This window comes from Notolabrus celidotus, chromosome 11 (genome assembly GCF_009762535.1).
Source record: "Notolabrus celidotus isolate fNotCel1 chromosome 11, fNotCel1.pri, whole genome shotgun sequence".
NCBI classification, from domain to species: Eukaryota; Metazoa; Chordata; class Actinopteri; order Labriformes; family Labridae; genus Notolabrus; species Notolabrus celidotus.
The window spans coordinates 8,018,052-8,043,578 of record NC_048282.1 but is presented as its reverse complement, the minus strand read 5'-3'; the positions used below and the strand labels follow the sequence as shown (position 1 = coordinate 8,043,578).

Below are 25,527 nucleotides of genomic sequence, written 5' to 3'. Positions count from 1 at the left end.
CAACAACAGATGTTAACACTATCCAATTTACTAACTTTCTATCAGTGTTGGCCTTTAAGTCTTTATAAATCAGCAGTGATAACCATGAGTTCATTTTAGTGTTTGGTTTAAAGACACAAACACAAAGTAAAACCTCTCCACAGGTATCAAAAAGCATGACTGAGTAGTTTAAGCACCTTTGAAACAGACGCCAGCACTAATTCTAGGAGACAGGTAACACATGCTTATTTAGTGTTAGGATAGGGACTCAAACATTAATCTATGTTATCTGATTGTGTTATTATTTTATGTGAAACACATCACACTGGATCTGACGGTCTGATCTCTCTGTGTCTAATGAGAGGGCAGAAGTGAGTCTCAGTACCTGTTGATAGCTGCTGATTCGCCGTTGGATGCTCTCCAGCTTGGTGTCACAGATCTGTCTGAACTCGAACTGAGGCATGGTAACCACTCGGTCGCTCTGGGAGATGAGCTGGCTGCAGTTATGAACAAAGAGGCTGTCATCACTAGAAAAGGCCTCCAGGATCTGCAGAGACAGGGAACATGTGTAGGGTTGTATCACTGCAACAGTTAACTTTAGAAACTTGGTTTAGTTTATCACAGTCAGGGTGAAAGTCTGCTCCCAAGTAGCAGCCGGTGTGTTGTTCCTCAAAGCTACACAGTCAGCTTTTCAAAACAACCAAAACACTTGAACCAAAAAGCCTTTAGCTGCTTACAGATCCTGTCATAACAGAACAAGCTGAAAAATATCAGATAACAGTAAACTGGTCAACGGCCAAGTCTGTGTAGTCTTTGATACATGAGATAATTTGAAGTCTGAGAACATGTAAGCTATGTTCACAGCTGATATACAAATCATTAGTAACATTATACAACATAAAGGTAATGAGTGAATGGAAGGCGCTCCCTGTGGCTCAGTATCAGATTTGATCTACCTTGGCTGTGAGGCTGAAGCAGCCTTTGGGCTCCACCAGCTTCTCCAGGACGTGGCTCTTGACGCCGGCGGTGCTCACATACTCATAGACGACGCCGTGCTCCAGATGGACGTTGTCTACCGTCATACTGACCAGAGGCAGGTCATCAGAGATGGAGAGTCTGCTCAGCCGGTGGTCTGTGGGGCACACATGGTCTTTGTTAGAGGGATTCAGAGACATTTTGTCATTTCAGCAGATGTTAGTTAATGAAAGGGAACAAAATGAAATACTCTGGTCCTGGTCAAAGAAAGTAATCAGAAAAAATCATGTGCCAAAATGGGACTGGTACAACTAAAAATCTTGCTTTTACAATAAATCCTCCAAAGCTTTATGGGAAAATTTTTACAAAGTGAGTCCATTAAGTGATGAAACATGTTATTGCACATGCTGAACTGCACATTTTTCAATTGTACTTCCTGGGCAGCACTGCAGGAAGAGTTGCTCAAATTCTGAACATATCCTGACACATTAATTACTGCTGTACTGTAGTTTAGGTTGAGGGCTTTGGTGTTGTGATTTTTCAAAGTTCATATTTTAATACCAAGTCTGTGATGAATTCCCACAAGCACACAAAGCTGTTACAGTTCATATTGACAGACTCAAAGGACAGTGATGCTGTCCCTGTTATATGCTTTGGATGTTCTGATGAAGGCCATAAGCATCGTCTGATAATACGCTCCTTTCAATGTGTTTCACCGACTGATAGGATCACTGGTATTTGTGTTACATCTGCTTTCAATGGAAAAAATTCCAAAAGATTCAGCATTGACCTTGATGCTCATTAATGAAGACCTAAGATGCTACTTTATCAAAATAAATTAACATCACACAAAAGGATAATCTGGAGGATGTAACATGGTGTGTCACCTGTTCCATTGGTGCCGTTCTCCTCATCATGGTCAGACCCGTTCTCTACCGGGTAAGGCGAGAAAGCGCTCTCCTCCTTTTCACCTTCAACTCGTTCCTTTTGTAGCTCTTCCACATCTTCAAATGCCCGATACACCCACTGACACTGAGGGGGAGGAGATGAGAGCTGAGCAGTCATATTACCGTAATGTGCAAAAAGTTATTAACGGAAAGAAAAAGGAGAAAGTGAGCAGAAAGGGTAATAAAGCAAAAGGTGCAAGTGAGACGAGGATGACTAAATTGTAAAATACAGCTATGCAAATACATCTCTAAAATACACAGCAGAAATAGACACACCGGATTTGAAGGTATCTCTACTTCCCCAAAAGACACTTTCACCTGACAAAGCAGCCTGACTGCTCTGCCTCCTGCTCGGCAGTGCAGTCAGCCACATCAACAACATCCTGGTAATGTATCCTGCTGTTAAACGAACCAGCAAACATTTACTGGAATGAGTCCAAAATAAGGCTGCCCAGCTGAGCTACTGCAGGGAGATTTGCAAAAAGAATGAAACAGCAATGAAAATAAAACCAAACAGTGTTCTTTATACAGGTAGCACTCTGACTGCAGTCCTATAGAGCCCTGCTTAGAGCCAAACGTCTGATCAACCCCACAATCCTTGCAGTTTTATCACTGACTTTGCATTATAGAGTTAAATACACCAGTTAGGACTCTGTCAGAAACATCAAAGTCTGTCATCGTTAATCTGAAACAGAATGCACTTAAAACACTGTGTTGTTTTGTGTTGCTCTGGGCTACTTTCTCTCTCTGTGTAGGATTGAGAAATGTCAAACTCTTACTACATGTGGCCTGCAGCGACAAAGTGACAGCCAGTAATTTATGTCAGAGATCACTGGGCCACCCACTGCTGGAGCCAAGAGTGCTGCTGGTGTGAAGAAACCTGTTGTATGATACTTCTTTGGTATGTAGTATGAGCACAAAAAGAACAGTCGTGCTGTCAGGTCGGTGAAATCTTCAGAGTTTATAACTATTTTACGCCTTCTAAATAATTAGTTGCTAATCATGCTAATGCTCATGCTGTTTCACTGCTGTCTCAGAGCAGGAATGTCTGGGTCATTGAGATTCTGTCTGCTGATCAAATGTGGATTTAGTGAGCTGTCTCATATTGTTTAATGATCCGATAAATTAACTTCAAAACAACAGATGATAATCAGCTTACTTGTTGCATTACCTCAATGTACAGTGCTTCAGGAGTGCTTTTATGGCCATCGCAACACATACAACAAAACTGTAAAAGCTCTGTGGACACACACACACACACAGTGGACACAGTGCTCAGAGTGGGAGGAATTCAGGGGCCTAAACATAGACTTTGTGAATAATGGACGTAGTATCCGTGACGTCACTCATCTGGTCCTGAGCGCTGTTTTGAAGCCAATAGTCGGCGGGAGCCATATTGGAAATGCTGAACTCAACCAAACTTAGTGTGAGGTACAGAGGAGGGCTTTGAGCTGCCTGGCCAACAGCTATGTGTTCCCTCCTGTCAGTCAAGTCAGTCTTGTCCTTAAATGGGCAAAACTCGTAATCTTAATATCTGCTGAACTGACCTGTTAGACAAAAATTCACCCCCGTACAGTGTGTGCCGATAGAGAAATTAGCTACGTAGACCCAAGCCGTTTTTTGAACCAGGCAGTAAAAATGTTTATTAATGCTGCAAAGATCGTCTTCTTTGAATTGGTGTGTATGTGGTTTCCAGTCTTTCTGCAGCCAGCTTCAAGCGGTTTCTCGATGAACTTCAGTTTATAACACTTCCGCATGGGCTTCATATTTTGAGACCGGATGTTGCCGCTTGGGCCTAAAAGAAGATAACTGGAGGGAACATTGTTCAAAAGATGGACTAAAATATTCTTCAACCACTTTGGTGAAAGTATAAGAATTACTTTTTAGACTAAGAAGAATGAAAGAGGGAGATTTTTAGGCAACATCAGCATAATATCAGTATTATACATTATTTGGCATATAAGTGTGAAGCATTAATTATTCACACATGAGGACAGCCTATGAGCGCCAACAACAAGCTTCAACATGTCAGCTGTATGGAAGTATTTGGAAGTGTCATAAACGGGCAGTAAAAAAGCTTTACAACGCTTATAAAGCAGCAGTGATGTGAACAGGAGCAAAACTACACTCCTGTAACACTACCAATTTAACTGTGCATCTCCAGACCCGTCGTTCTGAACAACCTGTAGGCAGCCTCTACTTCAGCCATTCAAGAAGCAAAGCGACCACATGATCTGGTCTGTATTATGCTTCTGTATTGAATCATTTACTGAACAAGCTGTTACACTATACTTTCACTGAGACTTCCCCCATTCGTGTGTCAGTGTCTATTTTCATGTGTCCCCTCACCACTTGGGGAGGCTCCTGGTGTGTGTGCTGGGCGCTGAAATGCTCCAGCACCTCCTGGTAGTCGCTGTGGTTGACGTTGTTGCCGTTGACCTTAAGGATGACCTGGCCCGGTTGAAGCCCGGCCGCCGCCGCCTCCCAGCCTGCAATGTGTCAACAAAGAATCAGAGGTCAGAGGTCAAATGGTGGTAGGATTACAGGGTAACTTTGTGTAACACTTAATAGAACATGTTGGGTTACTGTGAAACATAAAGGCTGGGAAGTGTTGGACCTGTCTCCCATGTTGAGGAGACAAACTCTTCCAAATCAAAGAACATTTGATAATTTGAAGGAAATCTCTTTTAAATGTTTTGAACTTAATTCCCATATCTGCAAAACCTTCCCCCTTTTGTTCCTCCAGGAAAATAGAAAATCACTTGCTTCAGTGGCGTAACATGATGTCCCAAGCCACTAATGGCTTTACAGCCTGGAAGTCCAATCAACACCTCCATCATCTTCCTCTCCCAACCTAAAAATACCAGTGCTGGCATCACTTCCACCCTGGGGTGCCAGCAATTACCTAACTCTGAGGCTACTTGACCCGTGCATGGATGACACACAGGGGAGCTGATTTATGAACAGAAAATAACAACTACAGACTGGGGAAAAATACCACTCCTCTAAACAGCAGAAGGGAGAGAAGGAGAGGGGTGTGGAAACAGAAGAGGGAGAGAAATGCAGAGGACTGAGAGAGAGAAAGCAGGAGAGTGAAACCCTGAGATCACATTCCTAACTCCATCCGGCGTCTCTTCTCTGTGTTGTTTTTGTGTGTGTCCTCTCCTGATCTTGTCTGGTTTACACATTGGGATTTATCCTTCAATGACATAACTCTTTCATTTTTCTATTTTGAGTCAAAAGAGGCGGCACAAACATCTGGTTTGGAGGTTGCAAGGACAGAGCAGGAGGAAAGAGATGGAAAATGTGGGTGTCTATGATCACATAGCAGGGTGTATGCGTGTGTGTGCACATGTGTGTGTGTGTGTGTTTTAAAGGCAGTTTGGTCTATTAAGGGTTTGAACCCTGACCACAGGCTGCCTGGCTGACAGGTGGCCATAAAAACCTAATAGAGGTTCACCAAAAGCAGAAAGTAACAGGTGGTTCGAGGCTAGAGTTACATCATCTTTCCCTTGAATTCACCCCGAATGATTCCTCTGTCTGACACAGTAAACATGTAGAACGGATCTACTGGCTCCGATTCTGCAACAACACGTAAAATCATTACAAATCTGTCTACAGAGCTCCTGTGAGTATTTGCTGAATCCAAGATATATCAATTTAACTACGTCAGCTGTTAACTGTTCAAATACTAAAAGGTTACTTTCCAATCAAACATGTAAATGAATGGTTTCCTATTACCTTTAAAATATATATATTTATAGTTTGTCCTGACGCTCACCTTTCCTGACAGCATGGACATGAGGAGGGGCAGAGCCACAGAGTCTGAAGGAGAGGCTGTCTGGGTTGTCAGGAATCCTCACAATCCTGGAAAAGAAAACACCGGTCAGGCCAGTGTGCAAGGGTGCTTCGTGCATGTTAGTGGGTGTGTATTTGTCATTATCTATCTCGATGTAGACAAGTCAACAATTATAACCCCAATACCAAAAAGCTAGGCTGCTGTTTAAAATGATTATAAAATCAGATTTTGGTGGGACAAGGCCCAAAATCAATAATAGATGGCCTTTATCTTCATGGCCTCAGGTGGCACTGCACACGCATCACTCTGTAGTGGATTTCACTGCATGCACTCAAAATCACTAACAAAATTGATTGTCTGTGGACACAGTTTGTCGTTGCATCCACAAATTAAGGTTAAAACTATACCATGCAAAGAGAACATCATCAATAAACTTGATCTCTGACCTAAGCCCATTTCAGACGGACCAGGGCAAAGACTGAAAACCATCCTGTGGTTTGGAGAATCAAAAATTGACATTCTTTTTGGAAATCATTGATTTTATGCCATTTGCTTTAAATAGACAAAGGACCACCTGGCATGTCCCTGTCACAACTGTTTTAAAACACATTGCTTGCATCAAATTGGAAATTAGCTCATATTTTTCACAAACACATTAAACGTTTTTCAGTTTCAACATTTAATATGTTCTCTTTGCATTTGTTTCAATTAGACATGGTGTTTACATGATTGCAAACCATTGAATTTTGTTTTCTTTAACAATTTGCACAATGTCCCAACTTTTTGGGCACTGGCATTGTAGTTCATATATATTTAACCTTTGAAGCCCTGAGTTAGATATTTTGACCATCACCATGTTTTTACTGGGAGCTCATATGATGGTTACTGGTTAATCAAAGCAGCTAATGGTAATCCTAAAGCATAACTTTGTCTATTGTACTTTCTAATGGACAATTATTTAATCATGCTTAAACTAATAGTGTATACAAAAAGACAAAAAATGTGGGACTGAGAACAAAAAATCATGATTATTGAGGTTGTTGTCCCAATCTAGTTTAATACAGTCAAGCTTCTTTTGCTACCCAGGGAGTTGACCCTGTTAGTTGAAAATAAAGGTTTATCCACTTTATTGACTTCACTGTTAAGACAAGAGGCCACACCTTGTTCCAGTATTCAGTAATAAGTGTGTATTTGTGTGTGTTCTCTCACTCCTTGGCCTTTGTGGCGACCAGCAGCCGCAGGGAGCGTCGTATGCAGAAGGCTTGGCTGATCATGGTTTCCACCTCAGAGAAAGGCCGGAGGAACAGCAGGTCCTCATTGATGGTGTAGATCTTCCTGCCCACCTGCAGGCCGGCCATCTGGAAGGACAGACGGACAGAGAGGAGACAGAATGCTGTTTTTTAGGTTTGTGCAGCTTTTTTCGGCTCCCTCTAAAGACCCCATTTGCACAGTTTCAAGTGGGGACCACGATTCAATTGATGAATTCTCTCCCAATGTGCCACAGTGAGCCCAAACTGTCTGTGGCATTTGGCTCAGATAGAGATTCAAGTGTTTATTACCCAGAATCCAGCATTTCAGTGAGCCTCTTAGGAGCATGGCACAAAACAAACCAAAACATAGACAGAGAAAATCCGTGAGTGCTGCTCAGTGTTTTCACTGCTTGTTCAGTCTTGTCATGTGTTTTCACTCGTATGAAAAAGCTTTCTAAATGGAAGGAGTGCATGTCTAGATTGGGTACTTGATATGATTAAGCTGTACAATATTTACACCCGAGTTTCTCGCCTGCTGCATTTTAGATTCACAATTGTTTCCTAATTGAAAGGCTATTCAAAACTCTCACAGTAATGCACATAAAAATCCAATGACCTTTATTCTCTTTTTGAGGCTACACTTCTAAGAAGTACCTGTGGTTTGTTTTATCAGATCTTGCAGATTGTTATCTATACCTGCGTGGGTTTGAGCCAGCTTCCCCTCCATTAATGTATCTGTTTATCATTATGTGCAAAACCCAACTGGATGCTAGAGATCTGTGACGAATGCATCTCTCAATCACGAGAGAAACACATGAACCCTGTGTGTGAAACTTGTGTGGTGATAAGGCTGATTTAGGATCACTTTACAAGAGCACAGAATGGTGGGAAATAAACAACTGCACTAGAGAGTTGGAGGCCGCAAAGCGGAGAAAAGATAGATACCTCCTTCCGTAAGGTGAAAGAAGACACTTCAAGTTCTGATCAAAGATAAAAGACAGGAAGCGCATTGTGTTGTGAGCAATCATGGTATGACTCAATCAGGTCAAATTGCAGAATCCCACATCCAAACATTAACAAAACATAAGTGATGACAGCATTAATTAAATCATAATAAACAACTGAAACCTTCATAAACTTAACATACAGAAACATGAGTAAGAAGAGTGTTGCATCCCCATAATAAACTATATTTGAATGGCTCTTTTAAAAACTGTTTTCATGGCATGATAAGAAAAAAAGAAAGGCCCATCCAGAGTCTGGGGTTCCTCAAATCTTGGGCATTTACCAGCTCATGCACTTAATCAAAAGGTTTGATAGATGCAACAAAAATAAACAGACACTAGTTGGATATCTGAGCTAATTTACAGATCCACTGATGTTCTTGTTGGAATGGGAGGACTTATAGATGCAAGTATGCAGCAGAGTGCAGAGTCACAACTGCACACACACATATTCATCCTCACAAAGAAACCTCCTCAGCTTTGCACAGTCAGATATCAGCTTTAGGAGCCTCGTTTACAATAACAGCTCCACAGTCTGCTGCACGTCACTAAATGCAGTTGTCTTGCACATCTTCAGTCACGTTGTGAGAATAATGCGGCCTCTGTGTCTTTGCTGTGTGAGTCCAGTGTCCTGGGCACAGATCCGGTGGGGTGGCCCTGGCTGAGCTGTGCCCGACTCTGGATAACGGCCCAGGATGGGTGTAGGGATATGACTGGGAGGAGCTACCGCCATCTGAATGTGGAAGGACGTATATGTGTGTGACTGCACGTGACCGTCTATAATAGTATCATATAGAGAAAGAGCTCTGTGTGTAAGAGTGTGTCTCTCAGCCCTTTTCAGAGCCCCATGGGAATCAGCTGAGCCTCATTCACTGTGCTGGCACACGGGCTGTGTCACAACCAGCAATCCTGTTATTGTGGGGCATCGGGGACAAGGGGTATGAATAACAGAGTGAGAGAGGGAGAGAGAGAAATGGAGAAAAAAAAGCTAGTGGGAGCAAAAGGTTGAGAGGAGAGAGGAGAAAAAGAAAGATTATCCAGAGAGTGAGTGAGGAGGAGAGCAATGTGGGAAAAAAATCCTGCAATGAGTTAAATAACAGAAAGTGAGGGGGGCATTTGAGACAGAGGGATAGGAGATAAATGGGGATACAATGAGATGGTGGAGGAAGACGAAGGTGCTGAGGTATAGGTTTTTACATTGACTGACCTTTAAAAACAGCCTGAGCATCAACCAGAGACTTTAGAAGAAAGATGCCAGAAAGATTGAAAACACTGACAACAGCTGCTACAGAGTGCCTGAGGGATGTCATCTTTATAAACAGCAGGTTGACTTGAGGTTAAAGTAAAACCACAGAGAAAAAGATGTATTTCAAACTATTATTCAGCAGCTAAGTTGATCAAGTCATTTCTGATTTCTTGTCGTCATCCATCAGCTCTGGGGACAACCATAAAGAAACAAAATGCTGATCTAAGATAACCAGGCTTATAGTAGGATCAAGTATCTTTGATACAAGGGGGGATGGTCATGGCATGTCAGGAAGGTCAACAATGAACCGTTCAATCCTTTAGCAAAATGAATGGGAAGCCAATACACAGAAGCCCAAATCAGATTAATATGATCCTGTTTTCTTGAACCGCTACGGACAGCAATCTGAGCAGAAGGGTTTCTCAAAAATCAGAGGCAATAGAGGGAGGCTGAAGAAATACCTCTCTAACAGCCAATTCAGAATCTACACCTGGAAGTTAAGGCAATGACAATCCTGTGCAAATCACAGCAAGTCGTAAGTAAGCAGGTAAGTTAAGAAAGAAACATGACTAGACAACTACAAATGTGCAAATTTAGTCGACTAACAGATTAAATGTTGTCACCTCTGCCGGTCGGCCAAACAAATTAAGAATATTTGTATTATTGTAGGCCTTAAATGCTAGTCGAATGTTGTGTCTAAGCAGCCCCCTGCTACTACCCGAGCTGTAGCTCTGTTAATGACTAATGCTACAATGCTCTACTACGCGGATGTAAAGAAGCACAAATGACAGATGGCATCTCATAGCAGTTCAAATGACTAAGAAATTAGTCTTCTTCAGAACATCCCTATGAACAACCTTCTTAACTAGTTTATCAAAGTAAAGTATCAAAAAAATCTTTTTTATTGCAGCTGGCGTAGTGTTATGCTGAAATGCTGAAAAATTGAAGACTATCTGACTTTAAAATGGTGTATCGCAGAGGATACGCTCTGTTTTGTCTTTGAGTTTTTTGAGGAAGTCCACCATTAGTGACAGGAAACAGGCTGTAAGGTTTTTGGTTGCTGACATAAATGTGACGAATGCTGGTTCAGCTGGTTGCTTGCAAAAAGACTAATACTGCTACAGCATGCTTCAGATAAAAGTTTAAAGGCATGCAGACTTTCACGTTTGTTTTCTTCACAACTTTATCATCATTTTTAATGGCTCTGCATGGGTAGATATGTGTGTGTGCATGTATGTGTGTATTTTTTGTGAACGTGATGTGAGCAATCATGTCTGATGGTCCTGGAGCCAATCAGAGTGAAGCCTGAGCAAAGGGGAAAAAACGCAGACTGACAGCAGTCGTCCAAACAGTAGACAGCCATTACCTACTGGAACTAATGCCCTGAGGCAGGAAGGAGATACAGCGTGTGCGTTTTGTGCTTGTGTGTGTTTGTTTGTGTGTGTGTGTGTGTGTGTGTGTGTGTGTGTGTGTGTATGTGTGTTGACCATTACCTCAGCATGGGAGCCCCTGGTGACAGATTTCACCACAATGGCCTTGTTTTTCTCCTCGATTTCGAAGCCGTAGTCTTCCTCCTCCGGGTGAATCTAACACAGAGAGAATCATCTCATTACTCCCACATTTATACTCAAATGTCTCTCACTGGTTGGCATCATGGTGGAGCGAGCAACAAAATAATTTGGGACTTATTAATCATTTTTATTAGCTCACTATGCTCTGCTCTCATCTTGTAAACCCTCTGATGTACAGATGACACATCTGGAGTCAACTGCATGTGTGTCCTTTGAATTTTTATTTGCTTGTATTTCCTGCCATGACCCTTTCTTTTTCTTCTTAAGCATCATTTCAGTGTCATCTTGAACATAAAACATCGCCCTCTTTCTGGGTGGTCAAATATTTAAACCATCAACACATCATAAAGGCTTGAGTCCAGCAGCAATCTGGGATTTCATCATGTGTCAGGTGTCTTTTGAGGATGTTTTTAGCTTCTCATTTTCCATTCCCCAGTGGGGCGGTGCTTCACTAAACGCTGTCATCACCAAACACTTAAGCCTGCTCCCATTAGGTAAGCTGCCGGGCTACATCTTCCTCCTGCACGGCTCTGATAAGATGCAGATCTGTGCTGTTAGTTTAGAGGAGATGACTGCGGTAAATAAAGAGTTCCTGCACTTCACTTCAGTAACAGCCATGAGGAATGATTAGTTCTGCTAATCAAGGAGGAAAAAACGCCTTTTCTACTTCTTGTGAGAGCCGAGATAGTGTGCCTGCTTCCCTCTCTGGTATGAATAATGGATCCTGGTGATGCTTTAAGGTTTTAGCTAAGATAATGGTCTTAACTGAACAGCCTATTTCAGCCTATTACAATAAAATAGAATGCCTTTATTGTCACTGTATCATGTACAATAAAACAGTGTACAACTCATCTTTAATGCATCAACAAGAGAAATAAATAACAGCTAAGAGACACGGCCAAGAATAAAAACAAAATGCTCTTAAATATATAAGTGGCACTGGTGACCATCACCCACGTTGAATAATGAAGCTAATGTCGAAGTGAAAAGGTATAGTTGTTGCAGGGTGGCTTAAGGCTCACCTCACCTCCACCTTTTGTCTGATTCTTGGTGACCAAAAGTTATGTTGAGTCAGCATTTCCAATATGACGACCGCCTGACATTATTTTGCTTCAAAACGTCTCTTCAGAAGCCAATGGGTGACGCCACTGATACTACGTCCATGTTTCTACAGTCTATGGTCTGACACATGCGAATGTGCAGCAGTGAAGGTTGTGTTGGCGTTTATTTTGGGGACTTTAAACTATGTACCTATACCAGGACAATGTACACTGGTAATCTATGTGCCTGATAACATGAGTCAAATCATTTTCATAAAGAATAGTCTATATCCTACATAACTTATTGCATACATCACCATAACAAAAGGCATTCAGGCCATTTTTCTACTTAAAAATTAATTTCAATAGAAGTCCCTTTTCAGCCCATGATGACATGCATGCTGCACGGCTCATGATGATCAGGTGGGATTGAAATTTTGCCCTTTTTGAGTGCACTAAGATACTCGCCTTTTCATTACTGGATGTTTCATTATGTTGAACCTGGCTTGAATATAAAGCAGGATGTCCACATAGCTACCTTTCTGCAAAATGGTACATAAAACAGTGGTTTGGTCGTGTTTTTGTACCTCTTTTCACTGCACATGCTTCAACCAGTTCTAACTTTTGGAAAGACGTGTTTATGGAGCTCAAGTTTCCCATGCCACAGAGTTGTAAATACCTCTTACCTTCAATCTAGTTGTTATTTTGAAGGAAACTAACAGCTTTTAACTCATTTGAACTATAGCGAGATGATATCTTTAATTTCAGATGACATTAATCCATCAACTGTTAATGTTTTCTAAATAAAAATGAATAAATAAATATTCTTTGATATTTGGTTCTAACAGCAGAGTAAGTGTTTTCTAGGTTAAATCTGCAGGTAGGGTGAGAGTTAAACATCTCTACCCTGATTTTTGACCCAACAGCAGGTTTCTCATCATCCTATTCTTGCTGCATCGATTGAATGTTTGTTTGATGCTAATAAATCACAAAGGATGATAAAGTAGAAGCAATGTTTGAGGTAAAAAGTAACTCAGATACTGTTCCTTTTAATCTCATTAGTCTCTACTTCAGAGTAAATGGCACCAAGTAAATGTAATTAATAAATCCAAGACAAAATTAAAGGTCAGAGTCAAGCAATTCATTTAAATTGTCCATTTAAAAATGATTAAATATGGAAAACACAAACTTAGTATCGCTAGTTCTCCCCCTTGCTAAAGTCTGCTTCTCTGCTTTAAGTATGTGAACTAAAATTAAGCACCCCCTCCCTTCGGATGAGGATACGCGTGTTTATATTTGACAATAAACTGCCACCACTCTCTGTTCAACATCCTGCCCCAGGGACTACATCCCATGTGGTGCACTTGATTATATTTCCAAAAGACAACACTCATTAAGATTCATACTGATCAGAGCAAATTCAAAGGTGTTTATTGTCATCAAAGCAACTCCAGCTCCCACGAGGAGGAGGAGTGTTTCCTCCTGACGGTATGATGATGCTAATTCAATCCAGCCGAAAAGAGAAACATGCCTGAGTCTGAATAAACCAATGTGAAGGATAAAGGAGATGCTGGTATGTCAGTTCAATTAGCTTCATAATATACAGTAGTCCTGTTTATCCTTACTTTTTAAACACACATGCACAGTGTATTCTGCATGTGGATGGATCTACTTACATTAAAGAGTGATAAATAAGGACAGATCTGAGCCCTCTTTGCTTTTCATTCATCTACATTGATCCATTTATAGCTGCCAAGGTTTTATTTTTGGGATAAGTCTTTCTAAAAGAGATGTTAGCATAAAAAAGCATAATTAAAGATCTTTGTGGTATACTCAGTGCACTTGCCTCAGGGAAACCCTTCAACATTTTCTTAATTTTTTGTTCTCCAAAGGTCTCAAGACTTGGATGTGTGTTTGGCGCTGTGACAACAAGTATCTGTGTAACCATGTTAATGCGTGAGAGAATGTGGAAATGCGTGTGTTTATGCGTTTGTTTGTGCTCCAGCTCACCACCAAAGACTTGGCCAAGATGTTTTCAATGAGTTTGAAGTCGTTGCGCTGGAGCTGCTTGCTCTTAGTGCCGGTTCCTTCCATCTCCTCGTCCGCATAGAAACGGAAGAACTGGGACTCGTCTTTGAACTCGCTCTTCTCCAAGACTGAGGGAGGAAGCACACACAGAGCTTGTAATCAGAAAACCACCGCAGAAGCGAACAATGAGACAAATAGCATAAGACCCCATCTCAGTTCTTTCAGATGAAAGTTGTGGAGAAGAAAGCGGGTTGAGTGGTTAAAGGCAAACACAAGCATCCAGTACTAGCTTTGACCATACATTGTTGCTAGTTTAATAATAATTTGAAGTGTTTGTGCTTATTCTTACTGAGCTGGTGGGCTTGGTGGAATGTTTGGTCTTAGATATGCAATTTGAGGCGTGTTTGCAGCTCTCTGTAAATCAAAGTCCTGCAGAGAGACTCAAGTGTTCGCCTGAGCAGAATCCAAAGAAGCTTCCAGTGAAATGTGTTGAAATCTTTACACAAGCAAGCCAGCGGTTAATTAGCTCATTAGCTAATGATGCTATCAGGAACATCTGGAGCCAAACCACATCTGGGTCATAGCCAGGGCTGGGAAGGATCCTCCAGGGGACAAAGAAACTGTCTGCCCCGTATGTGTCAGGGTGTTTAGTAATCCCACTGTTGGGCTGAGCTTCACTAAAACACCTGGGGCACCTCGAACAGGTGAAGATGCATTTCTAGTACGAGCTGTTCCAAAAACAAACACACTAGATTAACTCTACTCTGCTTTCATTTAATATTATATGATTAAGAGCTGAGTAGCTTCATGATGCTCACTAAAACAGTATGACAGCTGTTGTTATCCATTTTCTTGAGTGGAAGATCTTACAATTTTAACCTTGACTTCACTTTCTTGACAGCACTGAATTATTCCCTCAGATCCTCAGCAGCCTGCCTCCTGGTTACTGCAGGACTTTCTCTAAAGATGCATCAGGAAGTCAGATTTCATAAACTGTGAGCCCAGGTTTCTGAAAAGTGTGCCTCAGAAATTAAGACATCTCACCTCGAGTGCATCTTTATAAGAAACTCATTGACACATCTTTAACCTGGCCATGTACTTTGTGTTTACTTCATCCTTTTTTGGATGTCACATTTTTTCTCGTTGTTTGTTATTGCTGTGCAGTTTTTATCGTTCTCTGTGCAGCACTATGGACACATTTTATGTTGATTTTTCTAAGACATTGGACCCAAATCCCAAACTTTTCACAGACACAAGTCATCCATGAGAACATTTCCCAACCGTGGAGTTGTATGAATCTGTTAGGCCACTGTAAAATGAGGTTTCTAAGGCTCCACTGAGACTGAAAGGTGCCCAGCTGTTCTGAGATTTAGAGAGCATCTGGCACCCTCAGGTGAACAAAAACCTTCACAAACTGATTACACACACGTCAAACCCACACTGGCCTTTCGCCAAAGCAAACAGAGCCGGAACGTGAGGTACTTCCTCTGAGTCACGGAGGCTGTGGCCACATAATGGAGGGAGTGCTGCTCAGGAAACTTCATAAAACACACACAGTTACACAAGAATGCAGCTAAATCATCGGTTACATGATTACAGCAGGTGACTTAATCCAGGTCAAGTAATAGTGTCTGTTAAACTTTTATTATCAGGACCAGAGATGCATTAAAAGAAGTAAATAGTATAAGCTCTTTTTTTAGTCCTTACTTTACATAATTCAACCTCATATGACTGCATAACATTAAAATAAAGATCTAGCTGCAGATATGCAGAAAGTCATTGAATAAGTGCTTTCTAAAAAAAATTAAGAACATTTCATCCAAATATTTAAAGCAATGACCATCAAATAAACAGGATAATTAAAGTGATCACACAAAGACACGTTCTGTCTCAGAGAGGGGAACCAGGTTATGAATTTTTGATGCTTTTCTATTGACTTAAAAGGATGTTAATTCCCAAGATAAGACAATTGTGGTGACAGACACTTCTGTGGTTAATTACATCATTATAAGTTTCTGCTGGTCCCATTATTGGCATTCAATATTTAATTAAATGGATAATGACATTCTGGTGCTTCAGCCTGTTGGAGGAGATGTATTGCTGTATTGCTGTATTGCTGTAACCGGTGATGTGCTTTGTTTGTCAAAGGCAAAATATACAAGAAGCAGACAGAAAGACGAACAGTCAGACAAGGACACACGAAAAACAAGAAGAAAGTTTAACAGGACCAGGTGAAGAGCAGCAGATGTGCTGAGTAAGGAGTAAAAAGAGAGACTTGGAGAGAGGTGAGGAGTGCAGACAGGCTGAGAGGAGAGGTCAGAACCCTGAGGAAGGATGGGCAAGAGGGAGAGGTAAAAAAGAACAGGTGACTCCTTTCAACAGATGGTTGGAGGGAGGAAGAAGGTGCTTTTGTGTGCCAATAAGGATGGCAGAAGAATGTGTGTGTGTGTGTGTGTGTGTGTGTGTGTGTGTGTGTGTGTGTGTGTGTGTGTGTGTGTGTGGGATGTGGGATGTGTGGGATGTGTGATTATGTGTACGTTTCGTCATGAGAAAGACATTGAAATTGCTTTTATTGAGGATAAAATAGTCAGAATGTAGGATTTAATTAAATGCATATATAACGATGATAAACTCAAACATTTCTTCACTATGAACTGTTTTAACACATTTCACCACAGCTGCCAGTCTGCTGTTTCTAGCTTGCATGTTTAGGTTTGCAAATAGAACATTATCTGCCATATCTAGCTGAACTGATGACAGCGTCAATCATACGGTAGTGTTTTATATCTCAAAAGATCAGACACTCAGATTACAATGGTTCTCGGTGTATTTTAATCAGCAATATCTTGAAGGCGGTTGTAAAAGATTAAACATATCTGGACTACAGATTTTTCCAGTTTGAATCCACAGCAGCATAACTTTCTTGATTATTCCTTACTCTTAACTCTCTGTAACAATCTGCTGCCAGTGCAGAGCTGTGACAAGTGTTGCATGCATTTAAACCTGGCTGATCTACCTGAGGTTGCACTGCAAAAGATTCAACCTACATCCAACCACATAAATGAAGGTGTTCTCAATCTCATTTGAAAACATAATATATCATGTGCAGCTCAAAGTGTCATAAGAACTCAGATCTGAGTCACACGTGAGTGAAAACTCAGATGTGGGTCACATCTGCCGACCGCGTGAACATACATGTAGTCAGTTGTCGTTTTTGGTTTTTGCAAACTTCCCTTTATGCATCACATAAGTACTGACATCATGTTCCTTTTTCAGTATCTCAACACTACTTCTTTAAAATTGTTCTACCATGACACATAACACACTTAGCCGATGGAGATTCAATTTGAGGCCTCAACCAGCGGTCACGGTTCAGCTCACTGACCCAGACAGCCATGTCGCTAAGCCAAACAGCTCTGGTTAGGGTACACTGCTAATGCTGTTTACATTCAACATATCTGGGCTACAACCAAAGCCACTCCACTACAAAGTGGTCAGTGAGGTTACAGAGGCTTGGCTAGACCAGGTATGCAAATTTAGGATGCTGTTTTAAACCTATGACAGCACTGCAGAGGATTATATTCAACTTTGGCAGGTAGCGAGACGGACTGAGAGGGGAAAATAAGAGCTAAAATGTAAGATGAGGTCATCAAGGAGAAAAAAAGGAATACTTGGGAAAGAGTGAGAGAGGAATAGAGTCAAACAAGAGCAGTGTGAATTCAGTTCAAAGCAAAAAGGGATGCAAAAATGAAGAGAGGCTGACAAAAACAAGAAACAAAGCACAATGCATGTGTCACATATCTGTCATATTGCTGGTTTACTCATCTCTCATGTGTGCGTGCAAGAGAGAGCTGAACTGACCGTGGTGCATGAAGCCGCTGTTGCAGAGCCCCACACCCAGCGTCACAGCATCCTCTCGGGTCGAGCAGTCGCCCTGGGAAACCAAAGCAGTGACGCACACGGTCGGTCAGTTACAATGCCTGTTTACACCTTTTCATAGACAGCACAGTGCAGCACAGCTGGCTCGACTTATCTGAGTGAGGATGATGAGTGGTGAGCCAGCACATGTTCATAAATATGTGCATAATAAGCACAAAGAGAGATGGAGAGACTGATGTCATTGTCTGAGCTCTCTAATGTCACTGAGCGGTGATGAATGTCTGAAACATGTTTATGTAATTAATATAAAAACATTTGTTTCTTATCTCATTGACTGAGCTGGTTCAGATATGACAGTTGTAATATTCATATTCAACCTCAGCATTACGTAAATGATTCTGTGTGCTTGGATTAAACGAAAGTATGACAGACATGGACTTTACCTGCAGGAGCAGCCAGTCTACCAGTTTGCTTGCAGGTATCACAGATTTAAAGGTCTTCAGATGATGGTCTCTGTCCCTAAAGAGGAAATAAAAAGGTTTCATTAAATTAATGTTCACACTTGAATACAAATGGGAAGAAAAAAGCACAGTTCACAGTCTGTTTATTCACATGTTACAAGCATTCAGAGGGAATGTTTCAAGTTTGTGTCGGTTTAAAGTCAGTGTAAATGTTAAATCAGTCACTCGTTTGATGCAGTAAATTCCCAGGATGTGCTAGACTGATAGAGAACGCCATATCTCTTATCTATGCATATGCCTACATCTACTAGGGTGCAGTACTACAACATACTTGTACAGTCCCAGCCTTAATAATGAAATTACTTTGATTTAGCTAGTCAATAACATCCTCTGTGCTTATATTTTGGGCTTTCATAGCTTAATAGATAGTTTGTAATAAAAGCACATATGGAGACAAGACCTGCAAGCTGTAATAGCCTTTAATTCTTCTTCAGCAGCTTCCTCAAATGACTGTTCTGGTGCTTTTTGATCATTGACTTTTCTACGATATATATTTGGGGCTTTCATTGTATGTATTTGATGGTACAGCTGCAGACAGAGGTGGAAGAGATATAGGTTGACATGCATCAAATAGTGGGAGGATAGGAGTCAATGCTGTGTGTCCAATGCATTGAGGACTGTAGCCACACCTGCTCTACCATCTGAGCTAAACTGGAGGCCCTCAACAACAGCAAAAGCTGTCAGCATTTCAAACATACACCTTCCTCAAAGAGACGGTAATAAAGCTGACAATCAGCTACATTTCCATTGAAATGCACTGAGTGGTCTGCAGCCTGTTTAACATTTCCCTTCAATGAATAACAAACTTATGATCAACCCTTAACGCTAGGGATGGCTGGATACTAGCCGATAAAGGCAATATTCAATTATTGTTTATTATTCTGATAATACTATTTCATAAAATAAACAGACAATAAAAGTTCCTTTTATTTTCTGATTAGCAAGCCTGCACATTCTGACAGACTGGCATCACATGATCCGCCATAACATACAGAGAAGAAGAGCAGGCGCAGCCGCAATAACCTGATGAGAGTCTAAATGACGTAGATGTTATTCACTGTTTCAGAGGTGATCAAAGTTTACAAAGTATGTGCTGCAAGTATTCAGAGGAGGAAAAGTCCCTAACTTTGAAGATAACCTGAAAAGTCCTCATGGCGATGAAAATGTAATAAAGAAAAATGAGGCAGCTAGCATTAGCAGTCATACAACAGCAACTGCTAAAGTGCAGATTTAAGAATTGCAGAAACAACTCAAAGCTAAACCTGTAAATGACAAAATCAGTGAATTAACAGCACTTCCTGACCCACCAGGAAGAAGATGAAGGATTTCAACAGCTAATGGTTGATTCGGAACAGTATCCTGAGTCGCCCCTACTTTGCAGGCGTATCCCTACTTGCCCTTTATGATGTGATCTCTACACAGAGTTCTGTAACTCTCATACAGTGTTTAAATAATGCCAAGCATGAGATCTTTTCTGCTTATACTCAGAGCATTACATTTGTTTTAGCCATGACGACATCCATATTATGAGTAATGTATTAAGTTACAGAACTAAACAGGCCACATGTCCTGCAGACAGTCTCTTATTCTACTGGATTATTAATCCTGTCAGGAGAGTGATCTAAATTAATCAACATTTAATTTATGATTCTTTAAGTTTTCATAAGATCACAAAAACAACCTCTATGAAACAACCTGCTCCTCACGGACACGCTCACAGAGGATGTGTGGTTGATTGTGCAACTCGATGGGTGGATCAGAGCTCAGTGAATGAACAGTGTCTTTTATTTGCTTTAATGTGTGGTATTATGAGTAAGACATGGATTTTTTTTGAACCGCCCGTTGTGTAAATTGCGAATGAAAGCCAAACACAAACTGTGTTACTGACAAAAAGTGAACTGACTAATAACGCCGGAACAAAAAGTGAGGTGCTTTCAACATGACTTTCTGATCACAGATGTTCTGCTTTACTCTGCAGAGGTTGACGCCTATGGCATTCCCAACATTAACATTATTAAGTTTGCATCTATTTCATCATCTGTTATTTTTCTTACTCACTGCATTTTAACGTTCTGACACAAGCAGTCGTTTGTCACTCCAGCTCAATAAAACAGAGTCAGGGTTTGTAATATTTATGATTCATAAAATGCAACACATCCATCACTCATATAATATAAATGATGGCTGCTCCATACAATGCCAATTTAGTGATGGATTAAAAAGGCCATGGTCGTGTTACATAATATCTGGCAGGCAGGCGGAGGGCTTTGCTTTGTATGTTAATAGGATTTGTCCCCGGACCAAAAGCTCTTTGTTTGCACTGATGGCAACCCCGGCACTTCAATCAGCGGGTGACTGATGGAGGGAGAGATAGAGGAATGAAAGGAGGGGCTGCTGTGGACGGAGAGTGTTTGTGTGTACAAGTGTGCCGGGGAAAGATGTCGTCTCTTTTCCTGTGCCTCTCGACAAAGTTCAGCTTCTTTTCTGACACTTTGAACTTCCGATGGAAACTATTCGTCTCAATTGAGATCAGTCTTTCACTTCACAGGACTCATTTCAGTTTCAGGCTTACAATTTAGGTTTCTTTGTAAAGAAAATCAGAAATCATGGGTCAAGAAATAGAGCTACAAGTGGATTTAAAGGTTCAGTGTATAGAAATGTGAATATTCAGCATTATCCAGCTCTCTGTTTCTACATTAAAATGCTCCCTTGCTTGCCCACCCCTCCTGAGGCCTTCAAAGACCAGAAGCTCCTGTGATTCATTATAAGAATAATCCTCCATTTGTCAAGTTTTCACTACAAAAAAAATGTCTATCAGTACAAATTATTTTGCTCACAACAACAACCACTCTCTTTTTCTTCGTCTTCCAACCGGTGCATTCATGGCCACTAAATACAAAACCAGGTATGTTACTAAATGCTGCTTCAGAATGCCTAAAACTACTGCTTCAATGTCGGGTCCGATGAAGTGATTGACAGCAGGCTGCAAAAACAACCTGTTTTACACTTTCCACAGCAAAGACTCTCAAAAAGTGACACATTTTAAACACAGCACCACAGCAGATTGATTTATTGATACATGTTAGCAGCTAGGACCAGTTTCATGTGGAGGTGTGACATCCCCACTTTACAGCCGGATAGGACAAATGTACCTCTAAAAACAAATGTTTACAAAGTGCTTTGACAAGCAGAGCATGGCAGGACTTGGAAGACAAAATAAAGCTTCAACAGAGAGAGAGGAGTGAAGATATTCTAACAATGCAAAAACAAAACACAACGACGCAAAAGGTTAAAAAGAATAAACGCAAATTAAACAGAATAAAGTGGTGAGACGGTAGACCAATCAATCATTGTTGAAGAGTTTTTTTCTTTTTTTCCACTATCTACCTACTTTAAGTTACCGAACAATGTAAAAAGCTGCACAATGATCATGATTTGTCATATTTTCTACGTTTATATGACTTGAAATCTACATCACAGCATTACAACATCATATCAGCATCTTAGAGTCCCACCCTGTGTGCACATAACAGTGTGAATATGTGACTGAATGAGGGTCTAACATTCGATGGCCTGTGTGTTTGTGTGTGTACTTAACGCAGTAGTGTATAATGCAGAGCATGTGTAGTGCATTAAAGTTAGACAGCCTGTGTGTGTCTATTTATCTGCAGTGCTATAAATAAGACATAAAAAGTGATTGATGAGGTTTAAGAGTCTACTGTCATCACCATGAACTACTCCTTTAATCTTGTATATTTAAGAATTCACTAAAATAAATTAAGCTTTCCACAACACTGCAAAGATGAAGACACAAATCCTTGTAATATGTGGCTCTCCTTAATCCTTTAAAAGCTACCTCCTTTAATGAAAACCTTACAGACTCTACCTGAACTCACTCTTGAACACACAAAACTCCAGCAGCTGGAGCCTGACTGCCAGTCCAAGCTGGACGAGAGGTTGTCATTCACTGGAAAATGTTACTGTTAGTTCAGTGATTACAGAGAGGGTGATGTGGGCCAAAGTGAGCCCCTCGTGAATATGCATACACGCACCTGGAGAACAGAAACATTAGCATAGTATAGCTGGGAGAGCAAGGGGAGGAGAGGGATGAGAGATGGGCAGGTACTCACTTGATGACAGGCGTGTGGAGGCTGTGGAGGCGGCAGTACAGCCTGACGCCCTGAAAGAGAAGAAAAGCAGAGCGGCTGAGTCATCGACGGTACACACCTTGAGTAAACGAGTACAAGCATGGCTTCAGGACAAGATTTCTAACTGCTGACTGTGAAAGGAGCTACCCGGGGCTATAGTTTTAAGAGACACATTTCAAAGCCATTATCTCTAAATAGGCCTGAGAACAGATGTAAACTAACACAAACAACCTTTGTGCTTTTGTTTCTTTAAATGAAGTGTCTGACTGAGTTTGCTACTGGAAGCTTCATTCCTCAGGTGATATTTTTATAAACATTTGAATAAGCTGTTAGAAAAACTGAAATGTTGATGGAATTATAAAGTAGTTTGAAAAGATAATGGAGAGGTTTTTTTAGCGTGAACAACATGAAGTTATATCTTGATGTGTTTCTCGTAAGATACTGTAGAAATGAGACGAGAAGAAGATTGGAACTATTACTGGAAATCACTGCTGGCAGCTTATGCTCCAACAATGTTCCGTTTGTTTTTTTCTTTGGTTATTAAAAAGTTTTAATGAAGAAGGAGAGTTGAATGAGGACACAACATAAAAAGTCCTGCAGAAGTCCCCTTCCCTGTGCCTTACATGACCTCTAATGAAAATGTCCAGTTTTCTGAGAATAATAAAAGACAAGAAGGCTTATGTTTTGAAACATTCAGTTTGAGGTTCATTCATCCACCAGCAAGCTGACAAGAATCTATCACCACGGAAGTGTTACCAAGCGTGAAATTGGAGGGACTATCTCTTTAGGCTGTATAAATAAATCATGACAAATCATGCTCAGATCAATCATTTGTGTTAACTTGTTTGATTCTGTAGCTGGGTAACAAGAGGGAAGAGGGATAATGTCGTGAACAGGTGGTTATGAGAGAAAGAATCCCTTCATGGTTAGACAAGATCCCTCCGCATCACGTCAACGTCCTGCTCACCATGCTGTGATTCTAATCGTATAACTAAATATGTTTTAAAGCATTCTCTATCAAACAGTACAGAGGATGTGTAGAGGAAGCACAGTTATAGTTACCTTCGACATGATGTCCTCCATCTCACTGCGGGCCTTGTAGGTGCCATCATCGTAGCGGAATCGGTACAACACCTGCTCGTTCTTGAACTGGTGCTTGTCTGACACTGAAATCACAACAGAAGAAGAATCATCACCTGAGCTGGACTCCTGTTTGGACACCGAGTGATCACCCTTTAGATAACTATGAAAACACCTCAATGAACTCTGTTTACTAGTTATGTTTGTTTCACTGTCCTGGTTCAGGACTTAAGGTGAGTACTCACTCCGAGGAAGACTATCTGAAGAACAAAATATTTGTAAGATCAGTTTCATCCTTTAAACCTTTTCTAAACACACACTTTAATAAAAAGGCTTTTAAACGAATGACTCCCTGAGCATTGCAGCTCATAAGTTTGGAAACATTGCTCCTGCCTCTCTTTTTTATCACCATTTAACTCCATCTTGTATTACATTGTAGAAAACACCTGAATTTAGAGATAAAGTCTTCTCCTTATTTGTATCTCTGTTTGTTGATTTGGCTTTTGCTGTGTCTGCTGACCTCAAATATTACCCCTCATTACAACACTTTGTTTTCAATTGATGCCCTTGGACTTTAGAGTCAATAAACCTTCTTTAAACACATTTTTTGAAGTGCTGTTTGAATTGAAGTTATAAGTATTATTTGCATCTTAAAAGCTGAGGAACACAGTCAGACTTTGGTTGCATTACTTTGTCATCTTCTGTAGATCTGGCACGCACAGGATGCACCATCTGAGATAAGTATACTGACAAAGGATGGCACATGGTTCAGTAAGTTAACATGACCGCCTAAATTCACGCTCAGTTATGGGCATTCAAACGTTCATGTTTCGGTAGGACAACGTTGTTTTTGTTTTTGGTGTTTATGTAACATTGTATGTATTTAATCTGCTGATGTTTTTTTAATAAACGCACAAAAGGAGGATAAATCAAGAAGCAGAGTTTTGGGGGAAACCCTGCGGTCGTAAATCGTCTGTGCCGAGTGAGTCATGAGATTCAAATACTTAACATAGCAGACAGCTGCCAATTCCCATAAAACCTCTCAGCTCACATTAATAAACATCCAAAAACATGTTTTTATTTATAATGAATCCAACAAACACACAAATATTACTTAATGCATACACACACAGACGCCTGTGAGAGAAGCTCGCTGTGAAATCTGCCAAACAGAAGCAGTTTGGTTCCACCACAACAAGCTGGCATAGGCTCAGACAAGCTGCTGGTTTCTCTCAGTCTAGACTTAAAATGCTCTCATAAAATCAAACGGCCCCACACAATCCGCCATTGTAAAATGTCAAACCTGGAATTTAAAGTACGTGAAGTGATAGCTGAGTTATTACAGGAGAGGAGGAGATGCAAATATTCGAGTATAAACTGGTGTGTTCTGGGGGCTCAAACGTTACAACTGACTGAGTAAAGTTCATATTGTGTACTATAAAACTCCTGTGGTTGACTGTCTCTCTTTTTATGTGTCTCTCAACAAAAGCAAAGCAGGGAAAGATGGACAGCTGTGATTGGCTGTTGTGTCATATTTGCTTTATGTGTCTGATTCTTCTCTAACTGGTGTCACCTACACTTTTCCCTGCAGGGCTCAAAGTCTCCCCAGTTAACCCACAATACCTCACTGCGATCCCACGCAACTCTGCATGTCATCGTTGTATCTCTCTGTGGTCGTAGGCTACAGTGACGAGGATTTCAGGGGAATTTCCACAGGTTTTAAGGATTGTGAAAGCTGCATTTCTTCAAATTGTTCCTGACAGGTCGGTGTCTATAAATCACGACAGCGGTTAGCTCTTACTTTGAGCACGAGCCCCTTCAGCAACACTCTGGATAACTGTGCTCATACATTATTTATAACTGTTTGTTTATGTGTGTGTGTCATTTCTTCATGCATTATTCAGGTTGGTGGACCTGTGAATGTCACACTAAGGACAAAATCAGGGTAGAGGTAAATGATGTGAGACAGGATCATTATTACAAGACAACAGATCACCGTGGTTTTTACCCTAAACCGTGTTCCCTGATTGGAAGTCTGGGACAATTCATGACAAAATGAG

The 25,527-nt window shown here is 40.9% G+C and overlaps 1 protein-coding gene across 1 annotated transcript in view; it reads right to left on the bottom strand.

Annotated features, from left to right (window-relative positions):
* prex1 (phosphatidylinositol-3,4,5-trisphosphate-dependent Rac exchange factor 1) overlaps nucleotides 1-25,527 on the bottom strand; it is a 111,555-nt gene that overhangs the window by 26,155 nt on the left and 59,873 nt on the right. Inside the window, exons 12-23 of the mRNA XM_034695807.1 lie at nucleotides 23,450-23,553; nucleotides 22,370-22,419; nucleotides 18,162-18,237; nucleotides 17,701-17,773; nucleotides 13,822-13,967; nucleotides 10,694-10,786; nucleotides 6,910-7,058; nucleotides 5,683-5,768; nucleotides 4,251-4,390; nucleotides 1,842-1,986; nucleotides 936-1,111; nucleotides 365-526 (exon numbers count right to left, since the gene is read on the bottom strand). Of these exons, the coding sequence (XP_034551698.1) occupies nucleotides 365-526; nucleotides 936-1,111; nucleotides 1,842-1,986; nucleotides 4,251-4,390; nucleotides 5,683-5,768; nucleotides 6,910-7,058; nucleotides 10,694-10,786; nucleotides 13,822-13,967; nucleotides 17,701-17,773; nucleotides 18,162-18,237; nucleotides 22,370-22,419; nucleotides 23,450-23,553 (1,400 nt within the window). The remainder of the gene's footprint in view (nucleotides 1-364; nucleotides 527-935; nucleotides 1,112-1,841; nucleotides 1,987-4,250; nucleotides 4,391-5,682; nucleotides 5,769-6,909; nucleotides 7,059-10,693; nucleotides 10,787-13,821; nucleotides 13,968-17,700; nucleotides 17,774-18,161; nucleotides 18,238-22,369; nucleotides 22,420-23,449; nucleotides 23,554-25,527) is intronic.